This window comes from Erpetoichthys calabaricus, chromosome 16, assembly GCF_900747795.2.
Source record: "Erpetoichthys calabaricus chromosome 16, fErpCal1.3, whole genome shotgun sequence".
NCBI lineage: Eukaryota > Metazoa > Chordata > Cladistia > Polypteriformes > Polypteridae > Erpetoichthys > Erpetoichthys calabaricus.
In genome coordinates, this window is record NC_041409.2 from 34,304,373 (window position 1) to 34,321,637 (window position 17,265).

The window sequence follows — 17,265 nt, forward strand, 5'->3', positions numbered from 1 at the left end:
TGGTGATTTCAGGTAATATGTTGTAAAAGATGGATAGACAGTGATTATAATTACAGTAACACCACCATTGTGAAGGACAGACATCAGACCATAAGATACCCAGGTGGGACATACTCTGTCAGTGGAACTATCCATCAATAGGATGCAACTTGCTCCAATACTGTGTGTATAACCTTGGAGATAGCTGCGTCTGGGGCGCTATTGCATGTCTGGAACAAGCGAAAGCATACCTGAAGTCCCCCATACTGTTATCTCATACTTATCTCCCAGACTTGCATTTTTATAGACAGATGTTGAGGGATTGCTTGAATCATTAACAGACAGATTGCAGGAACATCTGTGTCTGCTAAGGGGAGTTCTAACCTTGTCCTGTCTCTGGACATCCTCCAAAAATTTGAAAGAGCCTACTTGACCATTCACTAGTTGAGCTTAGAGCCAACTAGTTTGGTTTTGTAAGAGGTAGGTTTTGTAAGAGCATGAAGAAGACTGTCCAGAAATGCGAGAAAAGTAGATGGAGTGAACAGAGGATGAATAAAAGAACAGCAAGGTATGCAACAGGCCCTGACCTCCTACCTTGTGAGTCACAGAGTCACTTTTGTTTAGATGGTCTCAGAGGCCTGCATTTAGATTTATTTACATGTATTTGCTTAGCAAACACTTTCATCCAAAGTTACTTATAAAAGAGGTCAACATAATCAAGTAAACATTAGTCTGGGGGGACATAAAATAAGTCAATCCATCCATTGTCCAACCCGCTGAATCAGAACACAGGGTCACGGGGGTCTGCTGGAGCCAATCCCAGCCAACACAGGGCACAAGGCAGGAACCAATCCCGGGCAGGGTGCCAACCCACCGCAGGACACACACAAACACACCCACACACCAAGCACACACTAGGGCCAATTTAGAATCACCAGTCCACCTAACCTGCATGTCTTTGGACTGTGGGAGGAAACTGGAGTGCCCGGAGGAAACCCATGCAGACATGGGGAGATCTGCAAAGCAGCAGCGCTACCGTGCCGCCCTAAAATAAGTCAATGTCAATTTATTTATATAGCAATAATAGAATAAAAGAAAAACAGAACAATTAACATAAAACATAAATAGAAATAAAATATATGAACATAAAATGAAATACATAATAAATAGAAGTAATGTTATATAATCACGATGAGGAAACTAATCAGTATTATTGAAGGTCATGGAATGCAAGTGAATAGAAATGAGTTTTTAATCTTGTTTTGAACAGTTTAATTGTAGACGACTCCTTTATATGATGAGATAAAGAGTTCCACAGATGTGGCACAGCAGCTGCAAAGGCCCTGTCCCCCTTGGTTTTACACTTGGTACGAGGGACAACAAGAGACAACTGATCAGAGGATCTAAGCACTCTGGATGGCTGGTGTAAAACACACAGTTGAGATAAATAGGCAGGAGCAAGCCCATGTAAAGATTTAAAATCTAGCAGCAAGATTTTAAAATCAATTCGAAAACTGACAGGCAGCCAGTGTAAAGAAGCTAAAATAGGAGAAACAGAGTCATACTTTCTTGCCCCAACCAGAAAGCGAGCGGCAGCATTTTGGACCAACTATAACCTGTGTATCAGAGATTGGTTAATCCCAGAATACAGCGAGTTGCAGTAATCGAGGCGAGAAAAAAATAAAAACATGAGTAGCTTTCTCAAGATCCCTAGAAGATAAAAAAAGGCTTGATCTTACCTAATAGACGAAGTTGGAAAAAGCAACTCTTGACTACAGATTTACTTGTTTCTCAAAAGAGAGGTTACTATCAAAGGTAACATCAAGATTGCGGTCTTGAGGTTTGGAAAAGACAGAGGAAGAGCCGAGAAGTCCAAGACCAATTTGGGCTTTAGCTGATGGACCCACTATAAGCACCTCTGTTTTATTTTCATTTAGATCAAGAAAATTATTAGCCATCCAGGATCTTAGTTCAGACAGACAGTTGTGGAGTTGATTTGTTGCAGAGTTGCAGACAGGAATATAAACCTGAGTATCATCAGCATTGCAGTGAAAAGAAATGTTAAATTTCCTAAAAATCACTCCAATAGGGTGAAGGTATGTAGAGAATAAAATAGGACCCAAAATGGATTCCTGAGGAACACCATATTTAAGAGGAGCAGTAGATGAAGAAAAGGAATTAAAAGTCACTGAAAAGTGTCTACCAGATAAATATGACCTGAACCAGTTAAGAGCAGCCCCTTTAAGCCCAACAAGATGTTCAAGCCGCATCAGCAATATTTCATGGTCAATAGTGTCAAAGGCAGCGGACAGGTCAAGGAAGAGAAGGACTGCCGCATCAGTAATAAGAGAGATGTCGTTGAACACTTTCAGGAGTGCCGTTTCAACACTATGATAACGCCTAAAGCCAGATTGGTAGATCTCAAATAAATATAAATATTGGAGTTAAGGTGATCGACCAATTGATTATAAATAATTCTTTCTAGAATTTTAGCCAGAAATGGCAGTTGGGAAATTGGACGAAAATTGGCTAAAACTCCAGGATCTATTTCTGCCTTTTTTAGACGGGGACGGACTGCAGCATGTTTAAAAAATGAGGGCACAACCCCCGAACTAATAGAATCATTTATAATGGCTAGTAAGGATGGGCCCCTCCTTTAACCGCCACCTTATCGTGGTGGAGGGGTTTGCGTGTCCCAATGATCCTAGGAGCTCTGTTGTCCGGGGCTTTATGCCCCTGGTAGGGCCACCCAGGGCAAACTGGTCCTAGGTGAGGGATGAGACAAAGAGCGGTTAAACAAAACCTCCTATGATGGAAAACAATTTTGGACGGCGTTTTCCCTTGCCCGGACGCGGGTCACCGGGGCCCCACTCTGGAGCCAGGCCTGGAGGTGGGGCTCGATGGCGAGCGCCTGGTGGCCGGGCCTGCACCCATGGGGTTCGGCCGGGCACAGCCCGAAGAGGCAACGTGGGTCCCCCTTCCCATGGGCTCACCACCTATGGGAGGGGCCAAGGAGGTCGGGTGCAGTGTGAGTTGGGTGGTGGCCGAAGGCGGGGACCTTGGCGGTCCAATCCTCGGCTACAGAAGCAGGCTCTTGGGACGTGGAATGTCACCTCTCTGAAGGGGAAGGAGCCTGAGCTAGTGCGCGAAGTTGAGAGGTTCCGGCTAGATATAGTCGGACTCACCTCGACGCACAGCTTGGACTCTGGAACCAATCTCCTTGAGAGGGGCTGGACTCTCTACCACTCTGGAGTTGCCCCCGGTGAGAGGCGCCGAGCGGGTGTGGGTATACTTATTGCCCCCCGACTTGGAGCCTGTACATTGGGGTTTACCCCGGTGGACGAGAGGGTAGCCTCCCTTCGCCTTCGGGTGGGGGGACGGGTCCTAACTGTTGTTTGTGCGTATGCACCGAACAGCAGTTCAGAGTACCCACCCTTTTTGGAGTCCCTGGATGGGGTGCTAGAGGGCATACCTTCTGGGGACTCCCTCATTCTGCTGGGAGACTTCAATGCTCACGTGGGCAATGACAGTGAGACCTGGAAGGGCGTGATTGGGAGGAATGGCCCCCCCGATCTGAACCCGAGCGGTGTTTTGTTATTGGACTTCTGTGCTCGTCACGGATTGTCCATAACGAACACCATGTTCAAGCACAGGGGTGTTCATATGTGCACTTGGCACCAGGACACCCTAGGCCTCAGTTCGATGATCGACTTTGTGGTCGTGTCGTCGGACTTGCGGCCACATGTCTTGGACACTCGGGTGAAGAGAGGGGCGGAGCTGTCAACTGATCACCACCTGGTGGTGAGTTGGCTTCGATGGTGGGGGAGGATGCCGGTCAGGCCTGGTAGGCCCAAACGTGTTGTGAGGGTCTGCTGGGAACGTCTGGCAGAGCCCCCTGTCAGAAGTAGCTTCAACTCCCACCTCCGGCAGAACTTCGACCACATCCCGAGGGAGGTGGGGGACATTGAGTCCGAATGGGCCATGTTCCGTGCCTCTATTGTTGAGGCAGCTGACCGGAGCTGTGGCCGTAAGGTGGTCGGTGCCTGTCGTGGCGGCAATCCCCAAACCCGTTGGTGGACACCGGCGGTGAAGGATGCCGTCAAGCTGAAGAAGGAGTCCTATAGGACCCTTTTGTCCTGTGGGACCCTGGAGGCAGCTGATAGGTACCGGTAGGCCAAGCGGAATGCGGCTTTGGTGGTTGCTGAGGCAAAAACTCGGGCGTGGGAGGAGTTTGGGGAGGCCATGGAGAACGACTTTCGGACGGCTTCGAAGAGATTCTGGTCCACCATCCGGCGTCTCAGGAAGGGGAAGCAGTGCAGTGTCAACACTGTATATGGTGGGGATGGTGCGCTGCTGACCTCGACTCGGGACGTTGTGGGTCGGTGGGGGGAGTACTTCGAAGACCTCCTCAATCCCATTAACATGCCTTCCAATGAGGAAGCAGAGCCTGGGGACTCAGAGGTGGGCTCCCCCATCTCTGGGACTGAGGTCACCGAGGTGGTCAAAAAACTCCTTGGTGGCAGGGCCCCGGGGGTGGATGAGATACGCCCGGAGTTCCTCAAGGCTCTGGATGTTGTAGGACTGTCTTGGTTGACACGCCTCTGCAACATCGCATGGACATCAGGGACAGTGCCTCTGGATTGGCAGACCGGGGTGGTAGTCCCCCTCTTTAAGAAGGGGGATCGGAGGGTGTGTTCCAACTACAGAGGGATCACACTCCTCAGCCTCCCTGGAAAAGTCTATTCGGGGGTCCTGGAGAGGAGGGTCCGTCGGATAGTCGAGCCTCGGATTCAGGAGGAACAGTGTGGTTTTCGTCCTGGTCGCGGAACAGTGGACCAGCTCTATACCCTTAGCAGGGTCCTGGAGGGTGCATGGGAGTTTGCCCAACCAGTCTACATGTGTTTTGTGGACTTGGAAAAGGCATTCGACCGTGTCCCTCGGGGAATCCTGTGAGGGGTACTCCGAGAGTATGGGGTACCGGCCCCCCTGATAAGGGCTGTTCAGTCCCTGTACGATCGGTGCCAGAGCCTGGTCCGCATTGCCGGCAGTAAGTCGAACCCATTTCCAGTGAGAGTTGGACTCCGCCAGGGCTGCCCTTTGTCACCGATTCTGTTCATAACTTTTATGGACAGAATTTCTAGGCGCAGCCAGGGCGTTGAGGGGGTCCGGTTTGGTGGGCTCAGGATTGGGTCACTGCTTTTTGCAGATGATGTTGTCCTGTTTGCTTCATCAGGCCATGATCTTCAGCTCTCTCTGGATCGGTTCGCAGCCGAGTGTGAAGCGGCTGAGATGAGAATCAGCACCTCCAAATCCGAGACCATGGTCCTCAGCCGGAAAAGGGAGGAGTGCCCTCTCAGGGTTGGTAGCGAGATCCTGCCCCAAGTGGAGGAGTTCAAGTATCTCGGGGTCTTGTTCACGAGTGAGGGAAGAATGGAGTGTGAGATCGACAGGCGGATCGGTGCGGCATCCGCAGTAATGCGGGCTCTGCATCGGTCTGTCGTGATGAAAAAGGAGCTGAGCCGCAAGGCGAAGCTCTCAATTTACCGGTCGATCTATGTTCCTACCCTCACCTATGGTCATGAACTATGGGTAGTGACCGAAAGAACGAGATCGCGAATACAAGCGGCTGAAATGAGTTTCCTCCGCAGGGTGTCTGGGCTTTCCCTTAAAGATAGGGTGATAAGCTTAGTCATCCGGGAGGGGCTCAGAGTAGAGCCGCTGCTCCTCCGCATCGAGAGGAGTCAGATGAGGTGGCTCGGGCATCTGATCAGGATACCTCCTGGACGCCTCCCTGGTGAGGTGTTCCGGGCACGTCTAACCGGGAGGAGGCCCCGGGGAAGACCCAGGACACGTTGGAGGGACTATGTCTCTCGACTGGCCTGGGAACGCCTTGGGATTCTCCCGGAAGAGCTAGAAGAAGTGGCCGGGGAGAGGGAAGTCTGGGCATCTCTGCTCAAGCTGCTGCCCCCGCGACCCGACCTCGGATAAGCGGGAGACAATGGATGGATGGATGGATAGTAAGGATGGGCCCAGCACATCAAAGGCTTCTACTAAAAGGCGTGGTGGTACTATATCGAGGGGGCTGGAAGCTGGTTTAAGGGTGTCAATAGTTCTTTTTAGCTGTGAAAGTGAGACTAGATCAAAGGATTCTAAGACAATGTCATGATTAACAGTAGGAAGTTTATATTCAGTTTGAACAATGCCACAGCAGATAGTATCAATTTTGCTGACAAAGAATGATAGAAACTGGTCACATGAATGAACAATGGTATTTAATCCCATCACAGAGTGAGGGTGAATGGCCGCATTAATTGAATTAAATAAGACCCTAGGATTCTTTGAATGACGGGATACTAAATCGGCAAAGAAGTCTTGTTTCGTTTTCTTAACTTCAGCCTGGAAATTGAAAAGAGAAGTCCTAAAAATCTGTTTAGAGACAATCAGTCCATCTTTTTTCCAACGCCGTTCAGCAGTTTGACTGGTGCGGCGCAGTGATCGTGTATTTTCATTTAGCCAGGGAGCATGTTTGCCCTTATTACTGTGTATCTTGGGCGGAGCAATTGAGTCTAAAACCGTTTTACAGGAAGAATTAAATTTTACGACAGAATCATCGATACCATTATTTTGGTCGTGCACATAAAGACTAGAATTTGTGAATTGTGAATTTCCCATTGGGATTAATAAAGTATCTATCTATCTATCTATCTATCTATCTATCTATCTATCTATCTATCTATCTATCTATCTATCTATCTATCTAGAGAAAATGGTTTTAAAATCAGATATAATAGAGGAATTTAAAAAGCGGGAGCAGCGTGGGGGACAGCCATTAGTCGGGACATCAACAGTAATATTCAGATCCATCATTACAGAAAAGTGATCAGTAAAAGAAACATCACATAAATCAATATTATTCACTGAAATTTCACGAGTAAGAACGAGATCAAGGGTGTGACCGAGAGAGTGAGTTGGCGTATTAATATGCTGTATAAAATCAAATGAGTTCAATAGTGATAAAAAGTCATTGACCAAAGGTTTCGATTGACAACAAATGTGAATGTTGAAATCACCAACAATAAATACTTTGTCATGAGAGAGGGTGATATCAGGCAGGAGATCAGAGAATTCAGAAATGAAAGTATCATTAATTACAGGAGGTCTATAAACCACAGCAAACAGCAGAGAAGGGGAGCTGTACACTTCAAAAAGTTGAAGTTCAAAACTGCTAAATGGACACCATGTAAGGCTCTGACACAAGAACAAGTATTACTGAACTAAGAGTACGAAGTTGATCATCACAAGTGAAGACCTTTAAATCAAACAGAATGCTAAATTAGCATTTAGCATCTTTCCATAGTTTTATGAACCTATCAAGGCCATTTTCAATTAGACAATTACTATTTTATCAATATCATTTTTGTACGCTTATCCCACAAATTATATACCCTCTTGTTTATCATTATCCCTTTCTTTTATACATATTTATTTGGCCTCCTTAACTTTAATGTGGGTTTTGGGTCTGCTGGGAAGGGCCCTCAAGCTGCATTATCTATGTTGCACTGTTTAACACTACAATCCCTGAAGCCTACAAAAAAACTTGTAATCACGGGCCACCTTAAATTCCTTCACACCTCTCCATTTGTGTCTTTTGTTTTGCAAATGTGTCGATCAGCACAAGCAGCAAGCAGCCTGGTATCCCATCCCCCCACCGACATAGCTGAATCTGTCGCAAACTTCTCAGAGCTCAGGTCTCTTTATCTGGGAGTGATGTACCTGGAGTTGTATAGGGAAATTATAATATTTTGTTATTTGGAATACATACATTTCATGTGTGTTCCGCGTCTACAACGATCTGTGTAAGTATAGGATGACAGGATCTGCTGAACACATAGCTAAAACAGAATTTTTTTCCATGTTATACTAATAATAACATGAAGTGTATAATGTGTGACTTTAGTCCAGATATCAAATAAACGTGTGCTTTTATTCAAGAATATAACCAAAGAAAAAAAAATCATGATTTTCATGTTTCTGTCAATGAGTTAAAAATCCAAGCTCAAATGTCAATTGACAGGCAGTTGATGTGTATTCTTTAATGGTGCAGAGGTAAGAACTGCTGCCTTATAACCCAAAGGTTCCGGATTCGAGGCCAGGCACTCTGGATTTTGAGTAATGAGCTGCTATTATTGTTACAATAGTATTACTGTAATTTTTGATCTTGTCTTTACTGCATTTTCAGTATCGTGCACCATAATGCGGAGTACAGGCATGATCGAAAAAAAAACATGTGTGGTAGCGTTTTCAAATAGTGACGTTTTCATGTATGAATGTGTGTGTGCGTGCACAAAAGAGGCAGAGACAGATTCGATCTCATTCAAGTGGTTACTGAAATATAAAATAAACACTTTTGCAAAGGTATAATGAAACAAGTGTGCTTTTATTCAAGAATAAAACTGAATGATTTAAAAGTGACAACAAGATACCAAGAAGACATGATTCACCAGCATTTATGTGTCTGCTTATATCCCTTTAGCGATATCTTTTACAAGTAGCAAAACTTTACACTGGGTGTTACAGACTGAAATCAATGGCTTCTTCTTTTTGGGCACATACACAGTCAGCACGGCACTGCCAGATCTAAACACTAGCATGGAGAGTTGCTCGTGTACTAAAGTGACTATAGCTGCATGTGGAAGTCCCATTTTACTTTGCAGTACAGCAGTCTATTAGCCAAAGAAAGTGCTGTGAAGAAGCTGTTGGCTCTGCCTTTGTCCAGAAACAGCTCCATAAGCTTTATGACCACAGACTTGGAATGTCATTGCCCTGGGTTGTAACTCAAAATACAGTTCTCAACAAAACGTTGCCAGTTGTCTGAGATTGACAACAAAGACACCCGTGCAGAACGTGTGAAAATCAACAGATTTGCTGCAAAATGCAAATGCTGCAATGTAGTCTGATAGCAGTCACGGGACATCGTATCTTTGATTTCTGATACAACAAATAGTTCTGAGCAGGCATCAAACATGGCAGCAACTGTGGTCATTGCTGCTCTTGTGAAAAGAATGGAGATAAATGCCATCATTTTAGAGAGGGAGAGGCAAGTTCGTTGTACCACGTGAATGTCACTGACAGAATAAAACTGAATAATATAAAAACAAGCAGCTAACTTTTATCAGTAGCCAAAATTTACACTGGGTGTTACAGACTCAAATTAAATGCAAGTTTTTATATCTGGCACCTCACTACCAGATAAGGAGATTTGAGTTCTGAGAATTTTGCAATGGACTCAGCTCTGTCGGTGGGGGAGATAGGATAGCAGGCTGCTTGTGCTGATTGACACATTTGCAAAACAAACGGAGAGGTGCGAAGGAATTTGAGGTGGCCCGGGATTATGAGTTTTTTCGTAGGCTTCAGAGATTCTAGTGTTAAGGGAAAGCCAGCCATCCTTGCTTAAGAAATTTCTCAGGTCACTGTGTTGAACCTTAGGCAGTTTATTGCTTGTATGATTTAAGTGCAAATGTAGAAACATTAAAATATTTCCTGTACCTTTGCTAAAGCACCACAATGCCAGTAGCTGCAATAAAATTGTAATGGTGCTGATGTGAAGTGCTTGTGATTGATTGATTGATTGAGCATTGGAGTTGTTGGATGATCCTCTAACACTGGAACACCTTTGTCTTGTAAGGAAGTCACTCAAGCCAATCTGGAAGAAGGTCATGACAGTAATATATATGAAAATATGTACATGTACCATGTATAATTTTTCCTTTTTGAAAACCATTTGGAAGACAACAGTTTGGTATGGCTGTCTTGTGGAATTTCCACTTTTTTGTTTAAAAAATGTTTATGAAAATGTGATGGGCATGGTCATTATTTTTAGTTTTATGTCTAATTTTGACATTAAATCCAATTTTTTTAAAATAATTGTAACTTGTGAGTGTGAGTGATTAATGAATTTTATTTTAATGTTGCAAAGTTTGAAATTTCTTGCATCCTGTTCTGAAATCTATGTTTGCTGACATTTACGTCACACTAGGTGGCCATTTGTTTGTGGCATGCTTTGTGCTTGTGCTTGGGATTCTCTCCATTGCTTTGATGTGAAGTGACTTGTGAAGCCCTAATTCTTAAGTACTTGTGGTGTATTGTAAAAACAATAATAATTAAGAGGATTATTTGGCGAAACATATGAATTCCTCTATTTCAGTTAAAAGTATTACTTTGAGATAGCGTTGTTTTATATACACTTAACTCTTAATGAAAATTTTTAATTTAAAGCACCAAGGAATACAGTCACTTACAGTAAAAGAAACGTTCATAAGCAGAACTGTAGGCGTCACTTTTGTTTTATTTTTCTCTGTTTGCTTGCCTTTGGTTGATATATTGAAAAAATAATGACCTACAGTATATCGAATGTTTCTGTTCACCAGCTGTTATTTCTTTGCTGATGCTTGTTGGAATTTGTGCAGAAACCACAGAAGAAGGTTGAGGAGGAGGAAGAAGAGGAAACTACTAAGCAACCTGATCCCCTGCACCAACTCATTCTCCATTTTAGTCGCAACGCACTTACAGAGAGAAGGTAAGCATGAAAGAAAGCCTTCTAGCACAACAAGAGCGACTTTTTATTTACAAAAGCACACTTCTATAAAGTGCCATTTTCAAATCCAGCATTGCCATTTGAAATTTATATTCCTAATAGCACATCTGCCTAAAGACTATGGGCCTCATGTATAATGACATGCATAGAATTCACACTAAAACATTGCATACGTACAAAACTGGAAATGTGTATACACAAAAAAATCCGGATGCATAAAACTGTGTACGCCAAGTTCCACACACTTCCCCTTTATAAACCCCAATGAACGTGAAATGTAACGCACGTACAGCCCTACCCCGACTCCTCTCAGAATTTTGCATATTTGAATATCCAAATCAATGTAAATAGCCCCTTACATTCAGTGTTTTGTTAAAAGACAATGGAAGAAGCTTGTGGAAAAAAGAAGAATTTCAGTGAATGTGAAGTGGAGGGAAGGAAAAACAAACACCACAGACAATATGTGACAGCACTCTGTATAATCTTTGCTTCCTGATGAGGTTTCCATTGAGGGATAAAAGTGGGTTTGAAAATGGACAGATATTGGGGCTGAGAAGTGATCAAGTATCCAGACCATTTATCTGTGTTACTATTATGAAATCATTACTTTTACTTTCTCCCTCTGGTCTATTTAATTGCGCAGCACAATGGAATTGAGAAGCCTTTAGTTTTTCTAGGTCCTGTTCACACCTATAACTTTACTATTTACAATCTTTATTGGAGGCTGCATAATTGTTGCCTTTTGAAAAACCTGTCATCATTCAGATTATTATTAGACACTATGTAACCAGCAATAAAATTTATACTTGCAAATTTAAAAATACAGTTGGACACCTGTATCTGCTGGTTCTGCATTCTTCAGACTCAACCAACCTCAGACTGAAAATATAAAAAAAAAAATCCAGAAATTTCTAAAACAAAGGACTTGAACTTGTCATGTGCCTAACACTATGCTGAATCCATGCAAACAAAGTAATCTATAGTCATACCCTGATGTAGCCGCCCACCATAGGAGTTGAGTAAAATGGCTCATAGAATTAAATATACAGCTTCTATGTGGCAACCAATTGTCAAACCACCACACTGCTGTTCAAGCGACTAGCTTAGCTCACTCATAGTTCCCTTTCTCTATTCTGTGGATCGATCAACTCCATCATCCGGCAATCATCTCCTGTATAAAAGGAAAACTCTTTCTCATTCATCTATCCTACTTCAGCTTCTGAGTGTTACCAATTGCCAATTTAGGAGACGGCTTACATCTTTACACTTCCCGCAGTACTACAGCTCGTCAACATAACCTAAAAGTCATACACATATTCTGGAACACAAAGGCACGACTTCTTAATCTAATTAAATTGAGCCTGTCCATCAGCCTGCAGAGGTCTGGCCAGTGCACCAGGTTTACATTTAGGTAAGGTTATCATGTACTGAAATTGCTATTTCCTAAACATGCAGTAAAGCAACAATTTGCATAGCATTTACATTGTATTAGGTATAAGTAATCAAGAGATCATTTCAAGCATGCAGGAGGATGTGCGTAGGTTATGTGAAAATACTCCACCATTTTATATTACGGACTTGAGCATCCATTGGGGAACCTAGAAACAATCCCTCATGGATAAAGAGGTATGTAAGAGTCACTATCACTGAGTGCAGTGACATCATTAACCCTGTGCTAATACAAACATGACACAATCATTTTATGCCTGCACTACATCATACAGATCAACGTATGAAGTGGAATATTCGCAGAATTGGGGGCAGCACCGCAGTGCTGTAATTAGACCACAGCAGATAGTGCATGGAGGAGGAATTGGTTGACATGAAGATGGTCTAATAACTGTCAGTCTAAATATATTAGACATAAGGCATAGTTTTGCTAAGCTGGTCTTAGGACTGGCTGTCCCTATTTACACTTAAAATAGATATATGAAGGCAGTGTTTCTATATATGCATTATTAAGAGGTACTTTAATACTATACCACTTAATTTGACACTAGTGAGTTTGCTGTGTACAAAGACGAAACACAGCACAAATTGCTTCACCAATTTTTCTTCCTACAAACATTTAATTCAGAAGAGCTAATATCATCTTTTCCTGATGAGTCATCGCAGCAGACCTGTCATTTTGTGTACAGGTCAAATTACTTTAAAATGAACTCTCTTTTAACAAAATCTGTGTTATGTACACCAAGTGCTGCTGTTTTTTGTAACTAAAGGGTTTTCCAACTTGCCAACTGTCCAATGTGTAATAATGCTGACTGCTGGACTCCATCTACGATGAGAGGAAAACCGTAGAGTTTCATTTAGGTTTCAACCGGCACTGGTGGCATCTTACTGCCACTGATGCTGGCAAAAACAAAAATGGTGTTGTGATCGGGTTTAACATTCTGCAGTCAGCTTTGTCAACTGTATATGCTGAAAGACAGTCTTAAGTGCAAGTTCTGTAATAACGAAATTCCCAGTATAAAAATTTGTTTTTTCAGTCGTGAGCACTTTGCTCTATGGAAAATTGACCTGTAATTCAAAAACATCAATGTAGCATATGATGTAGCATACCAGAAGAGTGGAATAGTACAATATTATAGAGTAGTTTGTTGTAATGTACATCATATTGGATAATCATTATACATTAGACTGCAGTGCACATAGTGGGACATCAGTTTATTGAGAATTATTCTTTTACCGCAATTTACAAACTGTTCATAGTACAGCATCCCAAGGCACCTGATCTGTACATACGCAATGCAAAAATAAGCGAAAAAAGGGTGCCAAGCGTTCTATGTTTAGCTCTTTCTGATTCTTTTGTTGTTGTTGTTAAGAAAATCCTTACCTATTATACTAATGTTGTGCAAGTTATGTCCCAAATATGATAGCAGTCTTTGTCTGCTAATTGCTGTGGACTGTGAGTGTTTTACCTGAATAGAAAAGATGACTTGGCAGTTTTTAATGTTCATCTCTGTTTCAGCATCTCTTCTTGGTGTTCTTGGTGTTTTGTTTTTTTTTACACTTGAAATCATATAGTTGCCAATTAGTTTTTTGAAGTTCCATGTGTAAATTTATTTCAATCTTTACTCACATTAGTTGCATGTACATACTGTACAATCTAAGAAATCTAGTCTGTCTAGAAAAGTAATTCCATCTTCATGTATCATCTGAGACCTGCAGTAATCTAAAAACTTAATGCAGACATTCCTGGACTAAATCCTTAAATCTACACCCATACGGGTAATGGAGGAAAGTCTTGTGTAATGTGCAACATAAACCTAGTAACCACAGCCTGAATCTACCCACGTACACATTAGCTCAAGCTGTCGTTGGATTCTTTTCTACATAGTATAGCATGAAATGATTTTATACTATTTTGGGTGTGTTACTGTCATGATTGGTTTAATGGCCATTTTATAAGCTTACACAGTTCAGCCAGATGCCTACTAAAATGTTTCCCTCATACTGCATAGTTTTCTACATAGTTTTTAGTGAGGTCTATTATTTTCATATAATCAGACATGACCTCTGTGTATGTCTTCTTTCACCACCCTCTTGGCCTTGTCCTCTCTACCTTCATCTTGGTCCACCTTTTCACCTAATCATCCTCTGCCCTTTGCTTCAACTACCTAAGCTAACTTAGTTTATTTCACCTATCACCTCCATATCAAGTCTTTCTTTTAACTGTGTTATCATCTTTCACTCAGTGATGCTTGACATATCCACCTGATCCTTCTTATCTTTGATCTTTCCAGCTTTCCTTTAAATTCTACTTTCATCAGCCATGTCTCACATCCATACCACTCCTTACATAGCTTTGATAATTTTTTCCCTTTAGTGCCAGAAAGGTTCCTTTAGAAGTAAGAACTGAAAGATATCTCGCGTTCCCTCTCAGCCTGGCTATCCCTGCTGTGCCAGCAGCTCTGTCTGCACTTAACTTGCCACTTATGTAGCAGAGCATCTCTACTTTCTCCAAAACTACCCCATTCCTAGTATCTGAATTTACATTTACTCCATCTGCATTCTGCAACCCCACACACACTTTCCATAAACAAGGGTTGCACTCACTGCCTGTGGGTTACCCTTCACACCACCATCTTTTATGTATCCACTTCTTGCAACCATTTTTCTCAAAATTGTTTTGTATGCCCCTCTGGACCATATGCACAATAAGAGATCTTGTGGGTGCTGGTTCTGGTATTTCAAGATTAGATTTTTTTTTATTGTTTTTGAGTTTTATTGTTTTTGTCTGTTTATTGTCTGTTGTCATTGTAGTTATAATAGTTCTATAATGATGTTGTATAAAATTCCACAGAATTCTGGGAGATCGCCACAGAAACAGCTGATAAAAACATGTCATAATGGTGTCACCTATTAAAGAACAAATGGCATTGCAGTAAGACATAGATATAGTTACAACCTCTGACTCTAAAAAGACATGGATTTATGTGAAGACGTGTGAGAACAAGTACAAAATATAATCAATTATAACTGATTATAAAAAGTTACAATTTAAATCACAGTATTAGATAAAAAATCTCAATTAGATATTTTTACTACATTCGTAAAGCTATAGGTTTATGTTTGTGTGAATAAGGCTGAGGTTTATGAAGAAAACATCTTTTCAGAAAATGGAAATGTGGCAATCATATATAGAAATTACTTCTAATACCTGGTTTAAACATTTACCTGAAGATGCGTCATTATTTCCATCTACAGCTCCCTGGAGGAGGACCCCTTGTACATTGCATATGCGGACATGATGGCTAAGGTAATATATATTCTGTGTTTCTTTTTTTTTTTGGCAAATTAGGTGCATCTCAATATTTTATAGCTGCATGCATAAAGCTGTAGACCAGTTGTCCTCTTGAGCCTGCTAGTGGACATGATCAACTAGGACTCCCAAAGCAGGTAATTCCCAAAAAGTGTTTCTAAAAATGCTCACAAGAGAGGAAAAACCATCAGACGCCTCCTAGTAATAAGGGAAAGCAGTGAATTTTTATAAGATAAAAAGGTTTAATTCTCAAAAAAAGCACTGTAAACACATGAAGCTACATGGATCACACTAAGCAAAAAAGAGTTGCCAGCAAGGGCAATCGAAGGTGAGCACTTCTCAAAATAGAAATACAGGCAAGGTCAAAAACAGAGCAAACAGGTCGAAAATACAGTAATTCACAAAAAACACAGAAAAAGGCACATGTAAACTCACCAACGTCCTAGCGCATTCAAAGTGGACTGCCAGGAAGTGGTGAAGACCCTTTGAATTTATAGGGCAGCTCCTGTCAGTGATTTGTAGGTGGGACCACCCACAAAACACACTGAACATAACACAGGCAGTTTATAGACAAGATCAAAAACAAAGGGTAATGCACATAACCAACATAAGCAAAATTAACATCAATAAATGTCACAAAAATGAACAGAAAATACGTGACAAAACCTTATAGAGTTGCATTCTACTGTATGTTAATCTCACATGAGGCAAAAGACGGGTTCTGCTGCAAATGTAAGTGTATTGCTCGTGGACTCGTAGGCACTTTTGAATGGTCTTTGAATCCAAAAAGGAGATAAGGAGAAAATAATATTTAATTCTAGCAAAGGAAGTAAACACAAATTATCAACACAATAAAAAGCAGAGCAGTAGTTTTAATGCCTCTCTAGCCCTAATTATACAGGTCTGGTGTCTCCAAACAGATTCTCCAATTCTCCTTCACTCTCTCTTTGATTTGCACACCTTTCCTTCTGCCAGTTAAGCCTTTCTTCTCTCTACCTCTCAAGTCCAAGAGCTTTTAAGCACCAGCCCTATACTATTTTGAGTTGGCCTGATGCATGATCGCGGACAACATAATGAAGCCCTGAGAAACACGTGACTAAAATTCCTCCTGCTGGACCCATTTGTTTATACAGTTGTTCAGTACTATAGACTGCCAGATGAATATCTTCCCTAGTATTTCTGAGAAAGCCCTGGCATGGCGTTCTAGTCACTTGGAGAACTCTAAAACTAAGCTAATAGAATTCTAGTGTTTTACAAAACTCGATTTCTTGAAATGACAAACTTCTGTTTCAAGGCTGACAAGCTTTTCTCTGATTATGACCCACATATAAACTGGGGAATAAAAAATGATCACCACCCTGCAATCTAGTGTACAGCATCTTGTGAAGTCATCCAGCGATTACATGGATTTTGCCCAATTACTTTGATTTTCTCTCATGTTCAAAAGAGGTGTAGCTTATGTGAATTGGTGACTCTATATTGTGCACTGGTGTGGTAATTTGTACCCTTGATGGACTGACATTCTACCAAAGCAGTGTCTTTTCAAGCTTTTTGGGTGCTTAGATAGATAGATAGATAGATAGAGCTTAAGCAGTGTATGTGTTTTTTAGCCCCCATTCTTCCACCCACCAGAAATGTCATATTATATAGTGCAGGGTTTCTTAAACTTTTTTTTTGTTGAGGCCCTTCGTAGTGTCTTCAAGGCCAGAACAAGGTGCTTCCTCCTTGGAGGTTCACAGACAGTTATTAGTGGATGAAGCTGGGGGAGGTTCCCCTCAGAGAATCCCCACCAATCATTACAGAGTGTGGGGGTGTTTTTTCCTTTGTAGAATCGCTCCTAATCATTACAAAAAGGGTGGGTTGTGGTTAACCTGTAGAGAATCGCTGCCAATCATCAGAGTGGGGATAGTGGGTGTCCCCTTGAAGAATC

General features: G+C 42.0%; 1 protein-coding gene across 1 annotated transcript in view; it reads left to right on the top strand.

Annotated features, from left to right (window-relative positions):
- Window positions 1-17,265, top strand: part of ryr3 (ryanodine receptor 3) — a 535,616-nt gene that overhangs the window by 447,671 nt on the left and 70,680 nt on the right. Inside the window, exons 76-77 of the mRNA XM_051920096.1 lie at window positions 10,446-10,555; window positions 15,281-15,332. Coding sequence (XP_051776056.1) covers window positions 10,446-10,555; window positions 15,281-15,332 — 162 coding nt within the window. The remainder of the gene's footprint in view (window positions 1-10,445; window positions 10,556-15,280; window positions 15,333-17,265) is intronic.